This window comes from Pleurodeles waltl, chromosome 3_2 (assembly GCF_031143425.1).
Source record: "Pleurodeles waltl isolate 20211129_DDA chromosome 3_2, aPleWal1.hap1.20221129, whole genome shotgun sequence".
NCBI lineage: Eukaryota > Metazoa > Chordata > Amphibia > Caudata > Salamandridae > Pleurodeles > Pleurodeles waltl.
Genome location: NC_090441.1, coordinates 78,078,251 through 78,097,934, shown reverse-complemented (window position 1 = coordinate 78,097,934; position 19,684 = coordinate 78,078,251). Strand labels below are relative to the sequence as shown.

At 43.1% G+C, this 19,684-nt stretch overlaps 1 protein-coding gene across 4 annotated transcripts in view; it reads left to right on the top strand.

Annotated features, from left to right (window-relative positions):
- The window catches only part of LIMK1 (LIM domain kinase 1), a 171,330-nt gene extending 152,929 nt beyond the window's left edge, over window positions 1-18,401 (top strand). For all 4 annotated transcript variants that reach the window (XM_069226794.1, XM_069226792.1, XM_069226793.1 and 1 more), the window contains 5 exons: window positions 4,454-4,519; window positions 8,338-8,494; window positions 9,564-9,619; window positions 13,335-13,492; window positions 13,938-18,401. In XM_069226794.1, coding sequence (XP_069082895.1) covers window positions 4,454-4,519; window positions 8,338-8,494; window positions 9,564-9,619; window positions 13,335-13,492; window positions 13,938-14,100 — 600 coding nt within the window. In that variant the 3' untranslated portion in view covers window positions 14,101-18,401. The remainder of the gene's footprint in view (window positions 1-4,453; window positions 4,520-8,337; window positions 8,495-9,563; window positions 9,620-13,334; window positions 13,493-13,937) is intronic.
- Window positions 18,402-19,684: the final 1,283 nt, after the last annotated feature.

Sequence of the window (19,684 nt, the reverse complement as noted above, 5' to 3'; positions counted from 1 at the left end):
AGAAAGGAGAAAAGAACTACAAAGGCCACACCCAGCACAACGGGGTGGCAAGGCTACTTACCTTGGGATGCCTCACAGCAGGGTAAGACAGTCAGGGGAGGTACTCGGTAACACGGCACTCGCAGCCCGGGTCCACTGGAGAGCGGGACACAAGGACCAAAACAAGGTAGCGAGCTAAGCCTAAACAAAAATACGAGTACCCTCCGAGCGAAAAATGACGGACAACACGGGAGAGTGATTGAAAACAAAGAGTAAACAGCATGGAATAGATAATTATCGCCTACTGAGAAAATTGTTAAAGAAAGCAATCATGACTCAAATGTATCAAAGGTATAATTAATGTATTGCTGTTTACAACAACTCGTATGATGGATTTATGGCCCTCATAAAAGAAGGGCTGACATACTGTAAATAATCCCTCAATAAACTGCGGCCAATATGTTCCAACAAACTACAGACTGTTGTCTATCTTTGCGGTAATGGGCCGTCTGGAGGGGTTTGGGGTGAAGGCCCGCGACCAACGAGAGCTCAGGTTGCCGGAGCGGAAACCCCACCGCGGCCCCGAGCAAAAGCATTGCGCCGAAATCTTCGGGCGCAGTAAACATAGGTTTCGGGGAGGGCGGAAGCACCCCCCCCCCCCTTTTTGGCAGCAACCCCCCCCCACCCTTCCGGCCCCATCGTAGGGGCAACGTCGGGCAGAAGCGGAAGGGAGGGGGGGAATACAAGAAACAGCAGCCAATAGAAAGAGGCGCATTTTTTTGAACCCAGGCAAGGAGGGGGGGGGTCGCCCCCGGGGCACAGCAAATTCTCTTAAAGAGGGGCTGCCCAGCACCGTGGTTAACACAGGTGACCGGGCAGCCTAGGGGAGGAAACACCCACCCACCCACACCAACAAATCAGCAGACACCCAGAGCGTCGCAGGCTGGTTGTCGGACGAGAACAGCTACAAGACACAGAAAGGCGGAAAGAAAGGAGAAAAGAACTACAAAGGCCACACCCAGCGCAACGGGGTGGCAAGGCTACTTACCTTGGGATGCCTCACAGCAGGGTAAGACAGTCAGGGGAGGTACTCGGTAACACGGCACTCGCAGCCCGGGTCCACTGGAGAGCGGGACACAAGGACCAAAACAAGGTAGCGAGCTAAGCCTAAACAAAAATACGAGTACCCTCCGAGCGAAAAATGACGGACAACACGGGAGAGTGATTGAAAACAAAGAGCAAACAGCATGGAATAGATAATTATCGCCTACTGAGAAAATTGTTAAAGAAAGCAATCATGACACAAATGTATCAAAGGTATAATTAATGTATTGCTGTTTACAACAACTCGTATGATGGATTTATGGCCCTCATAAAAGAAGGGCTGACATGCTGTAAATAATCCCTCAATAAACTGCGGCCAATATGTTCCAACAAACTACAGACTGTTGTCTAGCTTTGCGGTAATGGGCCGTCTGGAGGGGTTTATACTTTTGCCGCGAATATTCCGAATGTGAACATCAGATGGCAGTAGAGACCAAAACATTTAAAGCTGATCTGGAATATAGACTGCAAAATTGGTTTAGTATGTTGCCAAAATATTCATTTGGGAGTTTGTCACGAGGCATTGTTCCATCTATCTTCTCGTTCTTTTCAGTTTCTGATTTGCCTCTAGGTTCTCCATCTTAGGTTCCAACGTCTGTCTCCGATTTGGAGTGCATTGCCACTTTCTTCTTCAAAGGTTCACCTCCATGTCCCCTGTCAGATTGCACTGACTTTGGATTCTGGCGCTTTAATTGTGCAGCTTACACTGCATAGACACCTCCAATAACACCACATCACCTACATGTATTCCTAGTCAGACTACACCTATGTTTTTTCAATCTTCATTACTCCCCTGGATTGTTAATTGTTGTCTTTTTCATTCCAAGCCACACCTCTTTGGTAATGCATCCTAGATTGCATGTCTGATGTGTGTCTTCAGTTGTAGCTGCGACTGTTTCAGCTTAGACCTCACCTTCGTGCATTCCTGGTTTCCATCTTAGGTCACTCTCCTGGATTCTGAATTGGCATTGCAGGTTGCACATCTGAATCATTTGTTTCTGGCTTTACCAGCCTGTCCTTCAGCTTAGGGTACACCTCCAAGCTTTTCATCTTAGAATGCACCCGAAGGCTGTCCATCATAGGACACACCTAAACATCTTTCCCTTAGGCTGAACCATCAGGTTTTCTATCTTAGGAGGCACTTCCACACTCTGCCTTTTAGCTGCGACTGTTTCAGCTTAGACCTCACCTTCGTGCATTCCTGGTTTCCATCTTAGGTCACTCTCCTGGATTCTGAATTGGCATTGCAGGTTGCACATCTGAATCATTTGTTTCTGGCTTTACCAGCCTGTCCTTCAGCTTAGGATACACCTCCAAGCTTTTCATCTTAGAATGCACCCGAAGGATGTCCATCTCAGGACACACCTAAACATCTTCCCCACAGGTTGCACCATCAGGTGTTCTATTTTAGGAGGCACCTCCATACTCTTCATCTAGGATGCACCTGCAGGGTGTCCATCATAGGTCCACTTCAAAATCTTCTCTTTAGACTGCACCTTCAGGTTTTCTAGCTTAGGAGGCTGCTGCCATTTCTCCATCTTGGACTGAACCTCCAGAATTACCATCTTAGGCAGCACCTGCAGGTTGCCTATCTAAAGATGCACGTGGTGGTCTTCCAACTTAGGCTGCACCTGTTGATTATCTTTTCTAAGAAGCATCTGCAGAATTTCCATCTTATGAGACACATGCAGGTTCATCATTTTAAGATGAACGTGTAGGTTCTCCATCTTAGACTGAACGTAAAGTATTTCATCTTTAGTCTGCACCTCCAGGTGCTCCATCTTAAGATGCCCCCGCAGAGGCTTCCTTTTAGGATGCCCCTGTCAGTTCTCAGTATTAAGATGCACCCACGGCTCTCCATTTTAGGATGCATCAACAGGCTCTCAACCTTTAAGGTTCTCCAGGGTGTGAACCCCATCCTTTTTGGACTAAATCACTTTTTATGGTCTCAAGATTAGTGGCATTTTGCTACAAAACATAAAAAAAATTCTGTTTTTGTGGCTAAAACTTTGCTTGAATTCTCTCGTCACGTGCTGTGCTTTATTCTGGCAGTAATGCCTGGCCTCCCAAATGTTCTTTGTATAGTAAACACATTTTTATTTTGGCCACTATTTAGTTTAGAAGAACACGACTGCTGGAAAATGTTTTCTTTTGACTTCACAGAAAAACATGGCTACCAGACTGGACTGCAAGTTCAGCATCAGAGAAAGATCCAGATGACATATTCGTTTATTCTCATTAGTCTCCTCATTTTGAGGAACAACATTTGTTTTTGTTACTGGCAGCTGCTGAATTAGTTCTATACAGTAGGCATGTTTTGTTAATTCTAGAGCCCATTCTTCTAAGTAATCCCTCCGACAGCCCACGAATGGTGCTGAATGGTCAGTGGATGCAAACATTGTAACATTTTTCTGTAGGGGTGCAGAGCCTTTTCGGATCCATCTCCTTTATGTGGCACGAAAAGGTTTTCATTGGTTTTTGACGACTGTTGCTATGGTTTTCCTGTCTCCCAAATGCCAGGTGGTTGCTGAGAGGGCGATTATTGATATTCTTGTCTGCCCTGTGCTCCTCCTTTAGTGGAAGTTCACCATTCGTAAGGGCGTCCAGTTGGTAAACCTCCACAGCCATTGCAGCCGCCTTATCTTTATTTATATATTTTGTAGTTCTCTCTGGGCTTTTGCCATTTTAAGATGTGAACAAAGTATCTGGGTTCTGTTATATTGCATACACTTCAATGTTTAACATTAGGGCCACGAAACGTTCAGAAGTACAGGTCTATCTTTTCTACATTAGTTAGTGGGATTTGCCAGGTTACAGATGCATTGACAAGATAATTATACAGAATAATAAAGTTAATAAACTTAGTTAAGTGAAGAATTTGCCAGTGTCACTGGTTAACAAAATATTTTAAAGAAAATCTTTGTTTATTATGAATTAAGAAAAACTCAGTTATTCATGTGACTGGGGCTGGAGTCGAAGTCCATTATTCATGGCCTGCAGCTTAAAGGGGAAGTTTTGTAAGGTCAATGTCGAACAGAGGTTGGAACTCCTGTTTCCTTGTTCCTCAGTGGATTACATCCACAAGACAATTCCCAGTGGGGACTTCAAATGTACAAAAATATTACTGAAGTCCTCCCCCCTATGAAAGAACTTTAAATTTTGATTGTGAAGGCCTCCACCAAAGGCAAGTTTCTTATCAGAGAGGCCAAGTCAGATATCATGGCCAAATAGTTACTTGCATCAGACGGAATTTCCAGGGTGGGTGTTCAGAATATATCACATAATACATGATCTTACAACTGTCTTCGTGAATTTGGTCACAAATTCCTCTCTCTAGCACTCATGTAACCAGTGTGTTCTTTGTCCACAGGCGTATCTGCACTCCATGAACATCATTCACCGAGATTTGAACTCCCACAACTGTCTGGTGCGAGAGGTGAGCGACTGGGACAGCGCCCTGCAGCACCATGATGTGATGTAATTCTAGAATGCGGGACCAGATGAGGGGGAGAAGCGCTCCTCACTTCTCTAGTTTTAGTTGAGGGGAGGTGTACAAACACGAGTCCCAAATCAACATACTTAATTTGATTGATTTGATTAATATGATTTGATTGTATGTAAAGTGCTCATCCCCCTTCAAAGGCAGCATGGTGCACAATTTGTAGGCAAAAACATCTGTCAGGATAAAAAAGACACATGGGGATAACCAGGGGGCAGGACAAGGACTTGAGCATCAGGACTAAGACTTAACAAAATTAGAAAATGTATAAACTCTTCTGAAACCCAAGTGAGTTCTGATGCAAAGAGGAAGGTTGTTCCATAGTAGAGGACTCAAATAACTAAGAGAGGGCACCCCGAAGTCTTGTTATCTTAGTTCTGGTTTTGTTCAGTAGATGCTTAGTGTTGGCGCGTCAGTTTCTACCTGGTGTTTAATAGCTGAATTGCTGCTTTAGACATGATATCCCTGCATCGTAATATGCCTTATGCATAAGGCAAAGTGTCTTGAACAAGACTCATTTCCTCACTGGAAACGAATGGAGTAGAATTCTGGCTTAGGACACGTGGTTTGTCATACTAAGATGTGCCACTCTTCTTGTTGCATAGTTCTGTATCCTCTGCACTTTATGTATACTTCCCTCTGGGAGACCAAGTTAGATTACTGAACAGTAGTCTATTCTCGGTATAATACTGTGACGACTGGGTTCCTTGGGCACTAGGACAGGTGGGGTTACTGGGCTCCAGTTGCATCAATTGGAGGTTTTCACCGCTGGTGTTCACAGTACTACTGGACCTCCAAAGGGATAACCAAGTACTCCTCTCCAGAACTTGACTCTCTCAGGGTAGCGAGGCAGAGCAGTCTAAGGCTTCATCAAGGAGGTGAGGTGGGTTAGATATTTAGAACACAGTTTACAACCTAATACCAGCTAATTAGGTCAATGTCCAGTCTGCGCTTTATTTTATGAATGAGAATTACTTTAATACACACACATAAAAAATAAACTACACATAAACAGTCTCTAAAACCCTCCGGGCCAGAGTTCTGACACCAACAGCATTATAGCGCCTAGATGGTAAGCACTATAAAAACACAGTTATCATTGCATTGTACAGACCACGTTTTACAGGCTTGCTCTTCAAAGCTAGATCAATGGCACCAATACTTGCAATACAGTGCTTCAGCTATTGATATGTAGTCAAAGGTTCCTGGTCCACTCACTGTCCCACCACCCATAGTAACCGAATTACCGTCCATTACTTGGCGAGGACACTACTCTGGTGGTATCAGGGATCTGGATAGGGATGTCTGGTGTCTTGACACAGTTAATCGCGTCCCTCTTGTCCAGTAGCCATTGGGCTCGATGTAGCAGGGTCGTGGTTGGCCAGGGTTCCAGTCCACCCTGATACCCTTAGATGCCACAAAAGAGGTGGGGGTCCGTACCACAGAGCCCACTGATTACAGTTTAGATTTTCTAATAGTAGGGTACGGTGCTAGTTGCTACCAGCGCAGAACAGACAAAGACAACGCTGGAGACCTTACCTTTCCTGAGGCAGAGACCAAGGGTACAAATGGTAGGTTCTTCAACAAGGCAAATTGCTTTCACCAGTAATTTGTCACTGAAACACCCACATCCCACATATCACAGAGACAAAAAAGAATCCTGTAAAGGGAACTACACAGACTTTAACAGGAGGTAGCAGCCCCTCCTAAAGGGTACAGGTACCCCTGATTATGGATTAATGCTGCCACAACTGTCAGTCTACCACAGCCTTTGTAGAGAGAGCAGTAGTCACTCTGTGTAAAATAGGCATGCACTATACATGCCCCCTTCACCTCAGGGCCAAGTTCTAAGGTCTCAATCCAAGTAAACAGTTACACCCTAGTGGACATGTGTGATTGTCATATTCACTGAGGTAGAGAGCAAGAAAACCTACAGTACTTTCAAGTATCTTGCCAGGAAAGCAACGTGGGGCAGGGAAGTATGCTTTCCAGAGCCACGCAGAAGACTTCCCATCCCAGCAAATACAGGTGGGAACCTCTTGAGCATGATAATCCAATACCATTTGACATTTAGGCTGTAGAAACAAGCTGGTGACACTGCATTGATATAAGAACTGAGGAAAAGGTAATGGTCCAAGGGCCAGATGTAGCAAAGGTTTTTACCCATTCTGTGTCTATGGGAAAAGTGTTTGTAGATATGGCCCCAAGTTTCTTCCCAGAAAGTTACTTTTTTTCTGTTTGTGTGGAGCACCCCGAAAGGATTAAGGCCAGATGGTATTTTGCCAGTGCACTCGGTTATTTTCAAACACTGGAGGCTCTGTCTTATCAGTGTTTAATTTAAGGAATTTCATTGAAATCTGAGCCTGAACTCCCTTTAGACACTCTGTTCAGTTTTTGGTAGAGCTGGGAACTAAATTATCTAGTCAGTTAACCAACTGGGTGTCATCAACATAGGCGACAGTAAGACAGCTATCGTATCTGATTACTTGTTTGAGAGGTTTGATGTTTGAATTAAATTGCATTGGAGACAGCTAGCAGCTCTTGGGGGGAGGGGGGTATATATTTTAAGACTATGGCTGCATACCGGTAAGATGGCAGGCCAACTATTTTAGCTGATCCACAAAGGAGGCAAACCGTGCAAGGACTTTTCCAGGGCGTCCAAGCTTGGCTAACCATCTTAGTGGCACTGATTGAGCCACTATGTGGAATACTGTGGAGAGATCCAAGAGAATCAGGGCCACTGAGTCGGTCTGCTCCATAATTAGTCTCAGTTTGCCAAGAACAAAGGCTGGTACAGTCTTAGTACCTCTACCAGTTCTGAAGCCCAGTTTTCAAGGGTCAGGGCTGCATGTGTTTTCTAGGTATTTAGCAATTTGTTTGGCTGCAATCAATGTACTTAACTTGCCAAAGGCTGTCTGTAAAGCCAAGGACCAATATGTTTTCACTAAGGATTGGCTGCGACAACACAGCAACACTTACATTTGAAGACTTCCACTGCCACAAACGACCTTGCATGTATAAGTAATATTTGGATCATGTGATCCATGCCATTGCACGCTGGCCATGGGACTCCAGTGGTAGGTGGAGGATATTCTCCTTAAACAACCGTGTACCGTGTATGTACTGACTGCCAATGGTCTGGGCAAGGCCTCACATTACTGACAAGAGAGGATCCAAGTTTCAGGAGATACTACAGTATCATCAGAAAAAGTACAGTTGAGACCAGCAGCAGGACAGGTAGTATGCTGTGCTAGGTAAAAAAAAAAATTAAAGACATTGCGCCATCTACATCTGCTATTGCTGCCTTGAAGCACTAGGGTCAGGGACCTGATGATCTGTTGATGGATGGCAAATATCGAATATTTGAAGAAGTCACAACAGAGTGGTAAACAACAGCTATCCATGTAAGAAGTGCCAAGTAAGAGCTGATTGCCCTTCTTACTCTTGGTTGATGGGACATGCATGACTGAAAGAGTATGGCTGCCTTATTTATATTAACTGAACAAAGCTGATTCACAGTATGTGACACAGTATGTGATGCAATAGAGTGCCTGGGCCATGTGTACTTGGGGGTGAACTGTTAAAGAAACAAGCCGGCAACCGAAAATTGTCAGATCTGGCACTTGGGTTGGTCACTTTACCGATCCTTGTATGAAATCTCCCATGAGTGCTTCCAGGAACTAATACATACAGCTAGTTCAGTGGTTCTGTATTTCCTCTCCCTCTGTCTGACTTCCTCTCTTCTGTGTGCACAGAACAAGAGTGTGGTGGTGGCAGATTTCGGGCTGGCTAGGCTCATGGTGGATGAGAAGAACCAACCAGATCATCTGAAGAACCTGAAGAAGGTGGATCGCAGGAAGCGGTACACAGTCGTGGGGAATCCTTACTGGATGGCACCAGAGATGATCAATGGTACGCCATCTGCTGGAAATATTATGTTATGTTGAGGACCAGGGCCCTTGAACATCCATCCTTCAACATGGATAAGTCCAATAATGTGCATATGATAGAAAAAATAATGGGAAAGATGCATTGATGTACAGCTGTTGGATGAGAAGGACATACAGAATAAACAAGACCTGAATGGGAAAATGTGATCCACTGAAGGTTGCTGGGAGATAAAAATAATAAGGACCATATAAAGTTGGAAGGAGACCTATGGGAGAGGAATAGAGGGGAACCATGTTGGAGGGAGAAATGGAGAGCTATCATGTGTGAGGCAGAAAGTAAATAAGCTGGTAGGGGAGAGCAGGAGGTCAGCACAGAACAAACTAGGATGGGAGCAGATAGGTCAGGGTAAGGGAACTGGAGAAAAAGCACGAGGCGATGGAATGAAGAAAAGGAGAACCATGGGGCAGAGAGAACTCTGGCTTACAGCAAAACATGTAGAAGCGCTCTCTGGGAGAGAGGGTTAAGAAGAGCTCTTTGTGGGAAGCGAGCTGTGAGGGGAGAAGAGGCAACTGAGCAGGAAGCAAAAACAGGATGTAGAGTTAAAAGGGGAGAAGCACGGGGGGTGAGAAGGAGACTCGTAGCATAATGCAAATGGAAGAGAGACTATGTGGGTTATTACAACTTTGGAGGAAGTGTTAATCCGTCCCAAAAGTGACGGTAAAGTGACGGATACACCACCAGCCGTATTACGAGTCCATTATATCCTATGGAACTCATAATACAGCTGGTGGTATATCCGTCACTTTACCGTCACTTTTGGGACGGATTAACACCTCCTCCAAAGTTGTAATAACCCCCTATATGCGATACAGGAAGAAAACAAGCAATGGGTAGTTTTGTGGAATGGAATCAGGCTGACCACGACATAATCATGGAAACAGAGAGAATAAAAACTGATAGATTGAATTGAGGATGTAGATGAGTATCTTTGGTGTTCATTGGATATCCACAGGGTGAAGGCTGACTGATGAGAGCCCTTGAAGGTCAGGTCTATTATTTATTTTGACATTTGTCTGTTCTCTGCTTGCAGGAAGAAGCTATGATGAATCAGTGGACGTGTTTTCTTTTGGGATTGTCCTGTGTGAGGTATTTAATCCCATGCTTTCCTATGTGCAAAGTTGATGGATGACACCTTATGATGCAATGTATGGAACGTGATCTGCTTGTTTAGTATAGGAGTGACCGTACAAGAGCCCGTGACCGGAAGACCTGAAGCAAATATCAGGAAGATCCTTCATCTCCCCTTTTACAGGCAGTGTAGGCATAGAAAGTACAGAAAATCAAAACAATAAAGAATAAACATGCAAGAAACTGCAGACTTGCAGAATGGCATGAAATGTGGGCAGGTGTGTGAATATTGTACACAGTGAAATGCTGAGTCTTCAGTTCTTAAGTGAAATCTACATTACAAAAGTCGTCACAGAATATTGTGTGTTTTTAAATAGTACCAGTTACTACAGAGGTAAACCTTTTATATTACTGTGCATAACAAGTGATGTTTTTGTCCAGTTCGGTTGAATTGATATTACTCTTGAGACTGTGTTCTATAGCAACTGATCGCAGGAAGGAAGTGCATCCCTTTCGTTGCATTATGTGTGTAGCCCACATATTGTCCTCCCATTCTCCTATCCAACTAGTTATATGGTCACAAGTGGCTGAGGTTTTGTGTGATAAGGTCTTTCTCTGGAGGTGTTTACTATCAGGGATCTCTGGGAGGACTGGTAACAGAGGTCTCTGTAGTTTACGTGTGTTTGTTAGGAGTTGTGTGCTTTTGGGAGCTGTTGGGAAATGTGTGCTGTTGGAAGATATCTGCATGCACTAAAGGTTGTGCCTGGTTCTCCATGGAGAATAATATGCTGCCTTTGTTTCTTTAGTGATTTTAAGGTTGCTAATCAGTATTGTGTTTTATGTAGAGTTCTCCTCTGTGAAAACTGTGAATTGTGGGCCATACGTTGTGGTGTGCTGTGTTGTGGGTTGCTTGTCAGGGAAGATCGTCTGTTGGCTGTGTGCTGTGAACAGTCCTCTGAAGGGAAGATTTTGTTGAAAAAAACCTCTTTATAGTGCAGCAGGTTCTTAACTAACTGAGCCATCTTCCCAGGCAGTCTAAATAACTGGTTTATTTTTCAACCTATTGTATTAAGGAGAGGGTGTCTTTGCACTTGATACTGGTGCACAGGGAACATGATTTTGTACTGGCAGAGGCCAAGTATTCAGCATAAGTAGAAAGCTTTTTCTTTTCACTTAATCAACTCACTGTACTGCAGGCCATTTTAGCTTTGGGGCTGGCTGGAGTACAGCATACTCGCCACTTCTACCATTCCAAAATAAAATAAATCATATTTTTCTTTAAAATACTATGCCATTCTCCCAGCTAAAACGTTTACGCTAAAAACGTGGTTAAACGTCTATTTGAAACTCGTGCCTTCTCCATGCATTGCTTATACCCTTTTATATAATATCTCTTATACCATATAAAATAGTAGTATTTACAATAACACTTATCATATCACAAATTACATAATCTGTGAGAACACAGTAAATCGTAAATCAGCGATTTAATAGTTTACGTAGTGTGGCTATCGAGTTGAATACACTGTGTATGGAGGTGCATGAGTTGAAATAATTTTAAAGTGTTGCACAAACTATAAATTAAAGGTATACGTTTTGATTGGTAATTTTTTGTGTAGTTTAAGAGTAGTATGTAGATAAAGAATAAATAAAGTTATAGTAATTTAAAGGTGGTGCGTAAATTATAAATGGTAGGTATAACTATGACTTTAAAGTTTGTAATCTTTGTGTAGTTTAGGTTTGGTTTGTATAGAAAGAATAAAGTGTTCCTAACTATAACAACCCTTGTTTTTTTACTGAATTTTAATGTTTATTGTAATAAAATATATTTTAAAGCGTACAGTTTTGTGTCGTCCAGTAGAGTGTCATTAAGTTAAGTGTTGTACAGTAGAGCGGAGGACATTGTAGTTTTGTATAGTGCAGTAAAGTGGAGTGTGGTACAGTGGAGTGGCGTACACTGGAATAGCGTACAGTGGAGTGTTGTAGAGTGGAATGGTGTACAATCGAAAAGCGTACAGTCCATTGGTGTAGAGTGATGTATGGTATAGTGCAGTGGCATACAGTGGTATACCATAGAGTGGAGTGGCGTGCAATGAAGTGGTGCAGAGTGGAATAGCACAGAGCAGAGTGTGGTAAAGTGTACTGGTGTACAGTAGAATAGCATAGAGTGTTGTGGTGTACATTGCAGTTGCATACAGTGGACTTGTGTACAGTGGAATAGGATACAGTGGAGTGGTGTAGACTGGCATACTCCGGAGTACTGTACAGTAGATAACGTACAGTAGAATTGCATAGATTATAGTGGCGTTCAGTGGTGTGACGTAGAATGGAGTGGCATAGAGTGTAATGACATAGTGGCCTACAGTAGAGTCGTGTAGAGTGGAGTTTCGTGCTGCGGAATAGTGTATTGTAGAGTTGGTTAGAATCAAATGGCGAACTGTGAAGTGACTGAGTGGAGTGAGGTACATTGTGGTGTAGAATGGAACTGCATACAGTGGAGTGGCATAGAGTGGAGTGTCTTAAAATAGAGTGTCAGAGTGGAATAGTGTAGAGTGGAGTAGCGTACAAAGGAGTGTTTTACAGTGGAGTGGCGTAGAATGGAGTGGCATAGAGCAGAATAGCAAAGCCTAATGGCTTAGAGTGGCATACAGTGGAGTGGTGTAGAGTGGAATATCATTAAGTGTAGTGGCGTAAGGTGGAATGACGTAGACTGGAGTGCCATATAATGGAATTGTGTTGTACAGCAGAATAGTGTACACTGCAGTTGCATACAGTGAAGTGGCGTAAGTGGGAGTGGTGTACAATGTAATACCATACTGTGGAGTAGCATATACTCAAGTGGCGTACAGTGGAGTGTCGTGGAGTGGTGTAACAGTGGAATAGCACGCTGCAGTGGTGTACACTTTAGTGCCATAGAGTGGAGTGACAGAGTGGAATAGCGTACAGTGGAAGTCTGTACAGTGGAATAACGTATATTGGAGGGGCATACAGTGTAGTGGCATACATTGCAGTGGGGCCTAGAATGGAGCGGAGTACAGTGTAATAGTGTACAGTGGAGTGGTTTAGAATGGAGTATGGTGAAGTGGAGTAGCGTACAGTGGATTGGCGTTGAGTGCAGTGGCGTACTGTGGATTACCATAGAGTGTAGTGTCATATAGTGTAGTGACATAGATTGGAGCGGTGTACAGTGGAGTGGCATAGAGTGGAGGTGCATAGAGTGAAGTGTACTTGAAACAGATGTAGTGTTAAAGTGGGTAAACCGATGCACATGTAATGTGCCAGGAATATGCATTATGAGGTGTAAATGTCATTTTTTGGTAGTAGGTGTAAATAGTGTAAGTAGTGTTAAAGTTATAAGTATTAAAATTCTTAATAATATATTGTGTCACAGTAACTTTGTGGTATACCACGGTACATGACAATAACAAGGCAGTATCTGATTTTCTGAGTGGCTTACAAAATGTAAAAAGCAGCCATGTAGTTTTTAGGACTCTTTCTCTGAGTTCTGGCTTAGGGTCTTATATATAGGTAAATGTTAGGTTTTATTGTTGTTCCCTGCCTATTAACACTTTATGTGGCATTCACATTCATGTTATCCTGCATCAAATTAAAATGTATTTTGGACTAAAATATTTGATGGAAAACATATTTTTAATATTTTCTTCGATTTGAAAAATCCTTGTGGGTAATTGTGCATGCGTTGGGTCATAATTCTTGTCTCTCTATCCACCAGATCATTGGACGGGTAAGCGCTGATCCAGATTACTTGCCCAGGACCATGGACTTTGGCCTGAATGTACGAGGGTTCCTCGACCGCTTTTGTCCTCCCAGCTGTCCATCCAGCTTCTACCCTATTGCTGTCCTCTGCTGTGATCTGGACCCCGAAAAGAGGTGAGGAGCTGGCATGCAGACGTTTTCTGTTGTTAGTTTTCACTTAAATTTCAGCCCATCCTACACCTGTTGTTGCTCCTCGAATGATATCACTCCTAACCATCCCTGAGGTTCTGCTATTTGTAGCACTGTTTAAGTTCCTGCATTTTTGCAAAAAAACTGTAAATTTCCTAAGGAAACATCACATAAGTGCCAAGTAGGCGCATGCATGCTTTAAGACTTGTTAAAAATGTTTGTGAACATAGACATGAACGTTAGTGGTCCAGTTAACCACCATTGCCTGGTGTGCAGAACACTAGAGTGTTGCTTGATAATATGTTGCAGGTTGTGCAGTCTCTGTCTTCTTTGTGTAGTGTATGCTTTGTTAGTAGTATATACATTTTGTTTAGAGCATGTTTAATACATCTTTCCAAGTGCTGCCCTCATTCTTCTTTCTCTCTTCTAGACCATCCTTTGTAACCCTGGAGCGATGGCTTGAAAACCTCCTCATGCACTTGGAGATTAACCTCCCACTCGGCTCCCAGCTGGACCAGCTGGCAAGTCAATTTTGGGAAACACATAAGCGTGGTGAGAGCGACCTTGCTGTGCATCCTGAAGGTCCTGACTGAAGAAGCGAGGGACACTGAAGTAGATGAATGGAGAAGCTGGGGGAGCAAGAGAAATAGACAGTGGAAAGAGAGCACTCAGAGAGCCTGGGCACGAACACTTTAGTATTCCATAGGCCACTTGAGCTCTGCTAATCTCACTGACTGCCCTCACTCCCTGTTCTGTGCGATAGAAAGAGACCTTCTTCCTTGCACGTGACCTCTGATACCCCACCTCACCATTGCCAGGGGATCTTTACCAGCAGAGGTCAAACACAGCCAACACCAGGACTCTTACCCAAAACCTTTGTCCAGATTGGGCAACCACATTTCAAAAGTTGTTTTAGGACTGAAGGAGAATGCATTTGAAAGGGAATTGTTTGTGGCAAACGTAGATCACTGCATCACACTCAGGCTAGGTGCCACGTATGGGCATCTCTTCAAACCATGCATTCGGTGATGGTAGCCCCCTGGTGTCAATGGACAAGTATCTTTTTTTCAGAACATGAGAGGGCGATATCAGTATCAAAAATCTCTTGTAAACTACTATTATTCAGCAGTACCTCGAGAATTTAACATACCCCACTTTCAATGTCTCTTTTAGGTGGTATAACCCTCAGAGTTGAGGTAGTGAGAACTGCCAAAGTTCAAAGACCCAAGCACTCTAGTGTGAGGAATAGTCTTCCAGTCGTAAAATGGGGGGCTGTCCCAGAATGGTGCTTTTTAGCATTGAATAGGAAGCAACCGTTTCCCTTTCTGGCCCCTGGAGCCCTAGAAGGAAGGATTTCCCAGTACAAAGTAGGGAATCCTTCCCCTTGGCACCTCTGTGCTAAGACTTGTGAGGTTCCTAAGGGAGATATGTTCACTTGTCTCTATGGCTTAAGTCCATAAACTCTGTGCCTCTTGCCTGGGAAGAGGCATCATGTAACTGAGCAAGGAAACCTCACCCTAGCCACACTGGAATAGGATGTCCAATACCAGACTGGATGAGGGAACCCTACCTTGCTCACCCCTAGGCTGTGCAGTTCCATTATAAGACTTATAGAACCTGGCAAACCCCTAGAACTGGATGTGCAATCATGTTACTTGCAAGACCTGACCTCATGGCCCTTAACTGCACTGTTGTGTCACTGACCGACTCAAGGTAGCATCTCACTTTCATTGGTTGCCCCATCACCGAGATAGCGAGTGTAGCCATTAAGTAACTTTTCATAGGTGGCACCAAAGGTGCCATGACTTGCTACCTACCTGATACCGGCTGTCTCATAACTTAGTGAACTGAGTCTAGCCGTAGGAGCTCCGAAATGGGTTGTTTCATCACATAGCATTTCAGAATCTCCCTCGCAGCCCAGTGGAACTCATCAGAAAAACATCAGGAAATGTGCCCCTTAATTCTTAACATGGAATATTCCATAAAACTATGAGGTTTAAACTGGTATGAGGCCCTTTGGGATCTAGTGTTCCATTACTTGGTAAGTAGGCCTCTGACCAGGAGAATGCAAATGATGGAATATCCCATGACATGGCATAAGCGGGTCAGGACGAATATCCTGGGCAAAACATTCTGTTAGTGTAAAGCGAGTCTTGAGTGTCCTGGGACTATATGGCTGTCCACACACTACGCCTTCACCCGTAATCCCAGGGTTTGGTCGCTCAAGTGCCCTTTTGTAATGAGGCACCAACCTTCAGTAAATATTTTCAGCTGTGAGTTTTATCAGTTTCCTATCTACTCTCTGGGCCACATTAGCCAAAGGGAGAGTTATTTTAACACTGTAGAGAATACAAAGCTGTCTCCTTCTCTGAAAATTGCTCAAATACCAGGCAATATGGTAAACCTTTTAATGGGCAAACAAGTGAAACAAATGTCAGTGTCGTCAAAATTCCAACCTCAGAGGAACCCTGGGAGCAGCATTGACCATCTGTGGAAATCTGGCAGCTTAAGGACAGCTCGCGCTGATGTTATATGTATCCCGTATCTCACACCTGCGCCATGTGATGGTACTCTTCTGTTTGTAAATACTTATGTGTACGTTTGGAGCGTGAAAAGTCGGCTGTAAATGTCTTTACTTGTCGGTAAAAGCTTGTCTCTCCTGCCATTGGAGCGCCAGTTGGCCTCCTCCTCCTTGTCACAAGGTGGCACAGGAGTACAATACTACCAAACTGTTGCACAGGCAGAACTAGTACATCCGCTGTTCAAGGTATGTGCTGTCGCCAGGAAAGGTTATCTCCGTCCCTATATAATTGTTAATTGTCACAGGACGGATAGATCCCTTCTTTCTAGAAGCCCATGCTGTAACCTCAAACATCAACACCCACAACAGAAGCTCATGTGTGTCACTTCAGATAGAAATGTCACCTTTCCCGTGGATACGTCACAGCCCATGTGCTAACACCTGACGCAGAAATACCACGCGCCGCAAGAAAATGTACTGATACCTTACTCATGACTGGCACGCGGCACAACCCATATACTGGTCCCTTAAATACATACACGGTAGAGCTCGTGCTCTCATGTGAGTGGCTCCCTAGCAGATGATTAGCAGTTGTTGTCCTCCTTTGCTGTTGCTTGTCACGCACTCAGTCTCTGTGACTCCTGTAACCACATATCTACAGTTTGAGACCTGTGGAGAATGCGTGCATAGGTTGCACACTTCCACATGAACAGTGCTGATATAGTCAGTTAAGGCGGGTGTATGACTTCCACATAAACGCAGAGCACTTCTGCATAGTTGCCAACAGTTAGGAATATTTAAGAGTGAAATTTGCAGATCAAACTCATTTCCTCATTACAATAATTTGTATTTGAATGAATGATGTATTGGCAGGAGAAGTAAAAATAGCATTTTCCTTTAAAAAAAAATAAACCAGAAACTCCGACCTACATCTGGCTTATTGGCATGTGTGCTGCAGTCTAAATAATGTGCAGCCAGTGGCAACGTCCCCCCTCTTCGGCACACGCTTGCTCTGTCGTTCACTCAAGAGAAACTAACAGTAACATATTAATTCACACTATTCCACACTCATTCTTTTGAAGAGGGACTCCCGTGTGACAAGACAAAACTTTGGTGATTCAGAAAAGGTTCTTTTGATTTTCATACTAATGCGTGGTAAATTTCATGCCAAATTATATGGGATGAAAGCAATCATTTAATAGCATAAAAACAGATAAATTAAAAAAATAAGATGGTAAAAGTCCACTTTTGGTTCAATGACCACACACTTGGGGTTTTCACCTAACAATCCATTCTAGATGTAGAGTTATTTCACTTTAATTGCACCAACTGGACTAAATAACCATGTACCCCTGGAATAGTCAGCGACAGAATACCATTGCGGGTGAGTCGTGCGCGATACACATACACATAACATTACAGAACAGGACTAGGCACATGGTATCAGATCTGAGCTGGAGTTGTCTGGTCATCTTCACTTGGGAACACAGCCTGCTGCGGTCACCTCAAAGACCTTTTGAGTGTAAGCGAGTCTCAATCTTAGAAATCATAAGAATTCTTCTAAACTGTCCTTCGTTCGTCCCAGACAGCCAATTCCCACACGTTGAAGCCAGGAATGTTTCTTTGCCAAACCCTATACTACCATGTGTGGCTAGGACGCCACTTTGTAAATACATGTAGAAAGTATCAAACAAATATTAATTCTTGCCAAGGTTTGGGAGTGCAGATAAGGTAAATCTGGAAAAACCATCAGGAAGGTTTGTTGAGTCCTCATGCACAGGAGAAGCAACATTGTTTTTTTAGGAGAGAGGAAGTCCAAACATCATACATTTTGAACTAGAACTGGAAATAAATCAGAGTATGCTAAAAAGATGAGGAGAGTTGGATAAGTTGTGCAAAGCTCCCAAATTCTACAAACCACTTTCGGTGAGGGTGTATTTGTACCACCCATTTAGGGGGTCAGCTGGGTGCCCTATAAAGGTGGTTGTTCTCAACAACGTTTTGCCTGTGCCACAGGAAGCCTGCACGCTTTTTCCATACACCGAACCTCATTGGAACTAAGAGGTGCCTTGCTTTTAAACTTGCACTGTGGGGAAAACCACATGCTTATGGATTGATTTCCGGCAGTGCAAGGCTTTTTCATAATCTCGTTATTTGGGTTATGTTTATGCAAAATGAAAGAGAAAAATACGTTATTTTTTCATGCCGCTCAGACAGCCTCCGTTCGTAATTACAGGAAGTTAATTCAAACTGTGAAGCGTTTTTAGCGCACTTTGACCTGGAAGTAACCACAATGATAATCAAAGAGCTGGGAAGGGTAACTTTTGTAATGTAATTTAAGTTCAGAGAAATAAATACTACTTTTCCCAGCTATCCTGATGTGTGGCGTCTTCTTTATCTGAGGGGGTAATATGGAACTGTACATGCGCAAGGCCGGAGTGGTCCAAATTTATCATCCTATTTTAACTTTTGTGCCTTAAATGTTAGTTCTTTTTGGCGGGTCATGCATTAGAACCCTATTTTCTAATGTTTTCTTTTTTTTTTTTTAATTCAGAGTTAACCTATTTCAGCTTTATGTGGCCTTCTAAAAAATAAATCTTTTCTTGTGTATTACATTGCTCCCAGTGTGTAACTACTCACATCAGAAGTGTAGGATTGCCTTCTTACATAACTGAGTTCTGATTTCCTGAGGTACCATGTCATTCTATGAAAACCATCAAATTAGATTGCTTGACTTTTGTTTGTTGAATTTCTGAACACATTCCTGGGTTACTTCTTGACATAACTTACATTCAAAATTAAACCATTACTTCATTTCTGCTTTTTCAGAACACAAGTTTATTCTTGGTACATTTCCAATACTATCATTAGCCAACATGTGTTTCACGATTTGTCCCACTTCTTTAGGGCTAAAGAATATAATTATACAGAAAATTTTGGTTAGTCAGTTACCAAAGTGTATTATTCATATTATTCAAAAAAATCAACACACTGTCATTCTTTAGCACCAGTGACGTACACACGCACACCACAACCAGGGCACACCACACTGCTTCCCCAGTACATTTTGAGACATGTGTTGCATACTTTTGGCTAAACATTCCTCTTGCTCATTCCCACATGCAAATGTTATATTACTGTTAAACTCCATACCGTCCGAGAATGGCATTACCTGTTCTTGTTTTGTCAGATTTAGAGCATCAGCATTGCTTATATACGATCTTCTTTTGGTTGAACAGCAGTCTTGGAAGAATGATGTCCCAAATACACTGTACACTCAAGTTTGCACGCAATGAATGTTATGGTCAATCCCGACTTTTTCCAAAGCACCTAATATGTGCCTTAAATTATTATGTTCCACCTTTATTCATATTGAAAGCTCGTTCACGGCTGTTTGTTTACTAGTAATTCAGGTCTTCTGCTGTCTGAGGTAAGGGCAACTGTTTCCGAAATGCCACAATGTCACCACACTGAGATATGTGGTAGGCAAGTGCCTTCAAGATGCTGTCACCTTCTGTGGAGGAAACAGCCTAAACTGTAAAAGCTCCTTGCTCAATGAAGGATTGAAGAAGCCAGGAATCCAACAGCTGAATTCTACTGAAGTGAAGAAACAAGATCAACAAATGGAGGGAGCGAGCAAACAAAGGAGCATGGCT